General features: G+C 37.9%; 1 protein-coding gene across 1 annotated transcript in view; it reads right to left on the bottom strand.

Moving 5' to 3' along the window:
• NUP214 (nucleoporin 214kDa) overlaps positions 1-8,549 on the bottom strand; it is a 173,378-nt gene that overhangs the window by 65,642 nt on the left and 99,187 nt on the right. The window contains exon 21 of the mRNA XM_006834991.1: positions 7,709-7,808. Within this exon, the coding sequence (XP_006835054.1) occupies positions 7,709-7,808 (100 nt within the window). The remainder of the gene's footprint in view (positions 1-7,708; positions 7,809-8,549) is intronic.

Raw genomic sequence — 8,549 nt, 5'->3', positions numbered from 1 at the left:
TTTAAAAAACTAAAGTGGATAGAGAGAAATATTTTTAACTGATGGTATATGGAGGGGATTATAATCAATGTAATGAAACAAGTTATATGAATGGTTGAATGTGAAACTGATGATGTACCCTGTAAACTTTCACTCAATCCACAATAAAAACCTTAAATTAAAAAAAAAAAACTTAACTTGAAAAAACAGAAAAACTTAACTTGAAAGAAGAAAGACAAATACAGGCTCATTGCCTGCATTAAAAATTATCAAACAATATAACAATCCTTATTAGCAAGTCAGAATAACCTAGAAACCTTCCCACTCAGGCTGGAAGGTTAAGAGAGAAGAAAATAAAAATGTATTTCTTTTCAATGAAATAAACCCCCTGTATTTTTCTACTGAAGCCAGAGAAGTTGTACATGCAGATCTCTCTGGAAAACATGTGACTGATGCACTGAGATATTCTACCAAGCAGGGACACAGGTGCAGCGTTCTCCTCTCATCTCTGCTGAGAGATCATGTGTGATCAAAACTGTTGGATTCCAAGAAATCTCTAGGCAGACATAGCAGACTGGTTAGAGAAATGGTCTGCACTTATGAGAATCACAAGGGAAATGAAAATAGTTTATCCTTTTTCAAAGACAAACAAAAAAGAAACTAGTAAGAATATGAAAGCAGCAATTTATCTTAACCCTTAGACTTCAATATCACAAATTTAGTACGACTAGATGGCAAATTGAATCATGCATTAGATTCAGCAAAATTATTACTCTATTTATTTATGATTATATACTGTATCTGTTGGGGATTCTAAATCCCCAAATACAGTATGAACACATATGGTCATAGGACAACTCTGCAAAGAAATGCTGTTTGGTGGAATCAGCCAATGAACCAACTGATCTAATCTGATCTAGGAACTCTCCACCATGAGCCAAGAGAGAGAACAGAAAAGAGCAGTATGTTGTTGCTGTCAAGTGCCATTGAGTTGGTTTGACCCATAGTCACCCTGTGTAGGGTTTCCAAGGAGCAGCTAGTGAGCTTGAACCACCGACCTTGCTTAACAGACCAACTTACAGTCCAGTGTGTTAGCCCACAATGCCACACTAGGACTCCAAAAAGTAGTACATTGGTCGGTTCCAAATCATAGCGACCCTGTATAGGGTTTCTGAGGAGTGTGGCTGGTGAGCTTGACAGTCAATTTTGCGGTTCAAACCAACCTTGCAGTCTAGAGCATTAACCTGAAGTACCCCACCAGGACTCCAAAGATCAGTAAAGTATCAAATAAATATGTCTAAAGACATGTGCACAATCATAAGTAAGAGCAATGAAAATCAACAGCCAGAAATATTCAAGATAGGATGAAAAGCCAAATTCAGAATTACCATTTTGGATGACTAATCTACTTTCCAACAATATGGAAATGAAAGACATCATCAGAAATTTACCTTGATAATCTCTGTTCTACAACTGGGGGGAAGAAATCTGAAGACGAGATGTTTAAAGCAGAAAAAGGCATTTCTATTAACTGGCTGATCTAAGGTTCCTGCTCAAAGAAAAATGGAGGCACAGTAAGAGTAGTATAAATTCTTCGAGAAAATAATTCTGAAAAACTTGAAATTCTTTATTACCCAGTGTCTTCGTTATCTAGTGATACTATAATAGAATTACCACAAGGGGATGGCTTTAACAAACAGAAAACTTATTTTCTTAGTTTGTTGTTAATGTTGCTGTTAAGTGCCGTTGAGTTGGTTCTGACTCACAGACCCTGTATAGCATTTTTGAGGAGCAGCTAGTGAGTTTGAACTGCTGATCTTGTGGTTCAAACTGACCTTTCGGTCCAGAAGTTTGAATTCATTGACCTGGCTCTAGGGAAGGCTTTTTCCCCTACTCTCTCCTTCAGCTCTGTGGGAAGTTGTCTCTTCAGCTTCTGTTCCCTGGAAATCTTCATGTGGGTTGACATCAGTCTTTCCCCATCTCTACTTCTTTTGTTAGCTTGTTTTACCTCTTTCATATATCAAAAGAGATTGATTCAAGACAAATCCTACACTAATCCTGACTACTTCATATAATAAAGACAACCCATTCTCAAATGAGATTAGTATGCTGTGGTTAAGTGCCATCAAGTTGGTTTCAACTCAAAGCAACCCTTGTTTGGGTTTCCGAGGAACAGCTGGTGGATTTGAAAGTCCAGCCTTGAGTTAGCAGTCCTGTGCTTATCCTACAGCACCACACCAGGAGTCTAAGGTATAGCGAATAGGACTTGTATCACATATTTGGGGGGACATAATTCAATCTATAACATCCCACCCCTTGGTGTCCCCAAATTCATGACCTTAACACATGAAAAACATCCATCCTATCACATCATCCCAAAGTCAAAGTCTTAAATCAACTCCAAGACCAAAATTTTATCTTCTGAAACATTAAATTCATTATAAGTGAGACTTTAGGCATATTCCATCCTGGAATAAAATTCCTCTTCATCTGTGAAATCTAAAATACAGTTATCTCCAAAGTACAATACTAGGCGAACACAAGGTAGGTATCTCCATTATAAATGGGAGACACTGAAGGGAATAAAATAATAACAGGCATCTAGCAAGTCTAAATACTCGCAGAACATTTTACATCAGTTCTCAAGACTTGAAATCATCCTCTGTTCTTGAACCATCTGGATAATGATCCTGCACTCTAGACTCAGACTATTAGTTATGCCCTCTGGGTTCTGGGTAGAAGCCCCTCAACCTAAGCTTTAGCTCTGTCTTCTAGATCCACTGGGATGGCACCTCTGTTCTCTCAGCTTTGGGCAGCCCCACCCTTCTAGTTCATCTGAATGATGAGTCCACCCTCTCTGCTTTGGCAGGCCTCCTTCTTCTATCTTTTTGGCAGAGCCGCCCAGCACCCTCGGCCATCCCTCTGGTACACCTTAGTGGCAGTTCCATACTCCAGAACCAAGTTGGCAAAGCTCTGACTCTGAAACCTAGGTGGCTGCAGCCCCACTCTTCAATATCCAAGAGACCTTGGCCCCAACCTTTGAAATCAAGTAGGCCTTGCCTTCTGTACTCCTTCCAACAATTCTGCTGATTGCTGAGCTGCTCTAGGGATGAGTCTTTTCTGTTTTGGAGAACAACATCAGATGTAGCTACTATGGCCCACTTCCTGCCAATACTTCCAAGAGGCAGACACATTCTTCCTTTTGTTCTTTCTCTGTCTCCTTCAATCTAAGCTGATGGATTTTCTGCTGTAGCAGGTGGTGGTTGTTGTGTTTCAAAGTGCCATCGAGTTGGTTCTGACTCATAGTGACCCTGAATAGTGGCTGAAGGGTTTGAACCAGCAACCTCATGGTTAGCAATCCATTGCTTATGCTACAGTGCCACACCAGCTGATGATTTTCTGCAGTAGCAGTTGGTTAGATCAATCAGTTATAGGCTTAATCTTTTTAACAAAAGACCGTTTAGCCATGTCCTTGGTAAACATTCTGGGACGCTTGTACTTAGTTTATAAAACAAACATTTCAGAATCCTTTACATTTTGCTTTCATTTTTCACAGTTCATTTTTAAGTCCATCTCTGTTCTCGAAGACCTTCCTTAGAAATCTCCTCTGCCAGATATCCAAGTTCATCACTTATAATTTAGTTCTACCATTCACCCAACATTTTAAGATAATTCAGACAAATTATTTGCTATTGCATAAAAAGCATAGCTTTGTCCAATGTCTAATCACATGTTCATCATTTTCTTTTAAAACCTCATCAGAAGAACATGTTTTAACACCTACATTTCAAGCACCATTCTGCTGTTGTAACCATATTATAGGTTTTTCCTATTGATCTCCTCACTTCTTTTTGAGCCTTCATCAGAATCACCTTTGATATCTATAATTCCACCAAAAGTCTCTTCAAGGCTATCTAGGATTTTACTCAAAATTCTGTTGTTGTTTAGTGTCTTTGAGTTGGTTCTGACCATAATGACCCTTATAGGGTTTTCGAGGAGAGGCTGATACGTCTGAACCACAGATCTTGTGCTTATCCTATACACAGCTACACTACGACCTTAAAACTCTGCCAGCATCTACCCATCACCTACTTCTAAACCTGCTTCTAAATTTTAAGATCTGTTAGAGCAGCATCCCATTCTTCTAGTACCAAATCCTGTCTTAGTTATCTAATGCTGCTATAATAGAAATACCACAAGTGGGTGATTTTAACAAACAGAAATTTATATTCTCACAGTTTAGGCTAGGTCCGAATTCAGGGTGCTAGCTTTAAGGGAAGATTTTCTCTCTGTTGTCTCCACATATGTCCTTGAGTCTTTTATTAGAGTTTCTGCTCCTGGGCGTTCTTCATGTGGCTTGGCTTCTGTCTTCCCTCAACTCTGTTTCTCTCTCTTGCTTGTTTAATTTTTCTTATATCTCAAAACAACCCTACACAAATCCTGCATCATTAACATAACAAAGACAACTCATTTCCAAATTAACCCATTCTCCATTTAGCCACATGGTTAAATTCCAAAGACCAGGTTGTATTGTGAAAATCAGCATAAAGCAAAAATGGAGGATGATCACATCAGATCACAAAATGGAGTATGACAACACTGTTACATAACTGAGAATCAGGGTGTGGCCAAGTAGAAATGCTACCTTAACCTTCACAGTCACCTCACCTTGCACGCTGGTGTTCGTTCCTTCTAGACATATGTTATTAAAACACAAAATAACCATACAAATTTTTAAATACTGCTGTGAATGTGAAATGTCAGATAATGAGATAGTCAACAATTGAGAAAGAAGGCCTATACCAAAGACATAGAGACTAGCATTTGCAACACATACTTTGAGGGAACACAATTCAACCAATAACAACCAGTCTACTTTGGGAAAATAACAGTAAAAATTAAAGACGAAAACATATGATAAACATGAAGATATGCTACAACAAACCCTATTTCAGGCTGACTTGAAAACAGAAAGGTCATGTTTTTCTCTTTTGCCTCACTATGTGATGAAACAGCAAAACGACAAACCTATTCTTGAGACGTGTACTCTAAATGCAATTATAAAACTGCGTTGTTAAGATTAAGAAGCATTAAGATAGCATCTAGGTTCTTCTTTAGTGACCCTTAATGAACTTGAACAAAGGTAAATATTCATCCTATTGCTGTCAAAGGAGTCAATTAATCTTTTCACCTACTTCAGTATTTTAAAGGGCCTGCCTTGAAAAAGTGGGACCCAGTTATATTTTGGTAAATCAAGTCATTCTGAGATATCTTCACATATATTTATGATACTTGTGTTGTTGTCAAGTGCCATTGAGTCGGTTCTGACTCATAATAATCTTGCATATGGTGTCAAAGGAGCAGTTGGTGAGTTTGAACCACCAACTCTGTGTTTAATAGGCCAAGTATTTATGCTATCGAGTCACACTAGGACTCCATGAGAGTTATGTTGCTGTTACTGTTTAGTGTCATAGTCATTTCCCACTCACAGCGACCCTGTAGGGTTTCCAAGGAGTGGCTTTTAAGTATGAACTGCCGAACTTGTGATTCAAACTGACCTTGTGGTCCAGTGCTTTTCATATATGCCACATCAGGGCTGCAGGATGGTTATAGTGGATACAAATTAGGAAAACTACTAATGAACAATGAATTTTTATAGTACTTTTTTTTTTTTTGTAGTACTTTTTAAAGACAGGCAAACAAATAGGCAGGGCAACTGAATAAGAAAAATTGAGGAAACAAATTGAACAAGAAAAATACAGAGTAATATATAGAAAACAAAAGTCATCCATTCATTCTTGGAGTTTCTTCTGTATGTCAAAGGAGATCAGAACTTTGAGCTGTAGTCCCATATTGGTAAATTTAAAGTCTCTGAAAACTCAAATACCGACAATGTCATCAAAAAGTCTGTCAAATCAAAGTGCCAGTTCTTGCATGAATATCTAGGTGCCAAATAAATAATGTCAGTAGAAACTACATTAGATCTTTAAAAAAATCTACATTAAATATGGAAGTAGGCTCCTAGAAGAATTTTTAATGACATAAAAAGTTAAAGAAGTTTCATGATTATGCTGAAAAGGGAAGTCACAAAGCAGGAATGATTTACTTTAAAAGCTAAATTTTCATAGAAAAAAATCTTTAAGAATAGTGATGCTTCCATATTTATGGTGGCTTAAAGGTAACTTTCATTTTCTTCTCTATAACGATCAGTGTTTTACATAATATCTTAAATACATGAACATTGCAATAAAAAAAAACTTTAAATTTGAAAGGATTGAAAGTCTGGGTTTTTTTTTAAACATTTATAAATATTACTATAGTTATTATTTTTAAAGTTGTGCCAACAAATTTAAATTGGTGAAAGGAAAGAAAAACCCTATTAAGTCAATGGAATTACTCTTAACAAATCCCTTATCAAAGATAGCTCAGATCAACCAACTGAGGAAAACCAAGACTGAAAAGTTACAGAAAATAATAAAAGAGGTGCTTCTCATATATTGGTTAATAAACTTGGAAATACCAGACTGTATTTGTTTCACCATGAGCTGGATTTTCCCATTTTATATAATATTCCACCTTTCGGTGGATTTTTCTAGCATTCCCTACACAAGAAATCTGAGTAAAATTCCAAACGTTTCTAATGCACATTTCTTTCTCTTGAAGAGTTCACAATGACCACAAATACCATCTTGGTCTGAATGGCACACTAAGGTCCCAAAGTCACTATCAAGACATGAAAGTGGGCAAGCTTGTTTTTTGACTGTTAGGATGGCCCTGAGACAAAAAAAAAAAAAAAATTTCCTGGAATAGGCATATTGATAAATGGACAAATGTGGGGGAAAAGAAAATGCCAGTGGGCTCATTAAGTAGAGCCACTGGATGCAGTGAACATGGAACTGTGAGCAGAACTAATTTTCTGGGGGCAGCAGGGGAAACCCACAAGACCCATGGCTACTACTCTTGCCACTGGACAAATCATGGACAGCATCCACTAAAATTCCCTGAATACCAATGCTCCTCATGATCCATGATTCATTCAACTGAAGAAGTGTCTCTCGATTTTATCCCAGGCCACAGAGAATGTTGGTTGGACTACATGGATCATAGCTACAAACTGAGAAGAATGAAACAGGATGTGGGTATATTTTGTAAGCTGTGTGGCCCAGATGAGTGGGAAGGAGGCAGTACTTGAATTGTGCACACAGATTTAAAGAAAGGACAAATGTGGCCCTGTATCAATGATCTAGCCCTTAAGGATGATATGGCTCCCCAAAAGTCCATCAGGAGAAGTTGATGGACTCTACACAGAGTTGTTATCTTTTACAAGATTGTTTTTTCACACAAAAAGCAACAGAAAATTTCCAGAAGAAGTATGTCTAAAGAGAGGAAGTGACAGAGATGATCAATGTCAAGATCATCATCGAGCCATCTGTACTAGTTCCAAAGTCTGCATTCCAGAACACCAAGAGACTAAACTGCAATTTATAAATTTACACATGACAAAGTGCAAACTAAGACAGACTTTAACAGATTTATGCAGCAGGCTAAAGAGGCCAATCTCCTGAAAACTTAATTATGTACATAGGATTGGCTGTACATCCCTTTATACTCTGCAGAAAAAATTTTGCACTGTGACAGTGACAATGCTACCCTCTACTGGCAGCTCATCTCTATTACAGAATGATTTATTGGTTTAAAAAATAAGAAAGGAAAAAAAATAGTAACATACCCCACTGTTGCAGAGGGAGTTGTAGGATTATTCTTTAGTTCCTGCACATTTACAACTTGAGGGACATTCTTCAAAGTTGATTCAGTCAAGGTACTTACAGCTATGTAAACAGAGAAGAGAAACATGTATGTTAATTTCAAAATAGGATCAGCAATTTCATTCATATATAAATGAGTAACTTGGCCATGAACTCAAATAGATTGCAACTTATTAGGAAATCTACATAAAGGAAATTTACTCTAGGTAGTTCCACAATAGTGTTCCATGAAATACCTTATCTGACCCATTAACAAAAATCAAGGACTAAGCCTCCATTCAATATAACCAAATGTACTAGTGTCAGAGAAAAGAATTCCCTGCCCGGCTTTTCTAAACAGAGCTAGACAGTGACCATAAATAATGCTGGCTCGTTCTGGAAAGGAAAAGCACGAGATAGAGAATCGAGAATATTTAGATTCAGGATTTCTGTCATTCATCTATCTACTGCTGTTTTTGCCCCATCCAGAACCTTCTGAGGCAGGACATTCCTGCTTGAAAGGACCAGCAAGTCAGCCTGGAGCAGCTGGAGGAACAGAAGATACTTCCTGATGGAAAGACCAGCAGGAAAAAATCCAAAACAAAATGGCAATCTGATCAGCTACTACAAGAACAAGCAAGTTGTTCTCCAGGGAGCCATCAAGGCAAGCAATCAAGTCCTTTCAGGACAAACCCCCCACCATGACTGAAACGCAAAGGGAACACATGTAAGCTTGCTGGTGACCACATTGGTCTACTGGTGAGTGAGAGAGGGGGAAAGGCAGCAATGAAGATACGGGCTGAGTCTGACCACATCCCATAGACT

The sequence above is a fragment of the Chrysochloris asiatica genome, unplaced genomic scaffold (genome assembly GCF_000296735.1).
Source record: "Chrysochloris asiatica unplaced genomic scaffold, ChrAsi1.0 scaffold00014, whole genome shotgun sequence".
Classification (NCBI taxonomy): Eukaryota; Metazoa; Chordata; class Mammalia; order Afrosoricida; family Chrysochloridae; genus Chrysochloris; species Chrysochloris asiatica.
The sequence above is the reverse complement of the archived record's forward strand: the minus strand, read 5'-3'. Positions and strand labels throughout refer to the sequence as shown.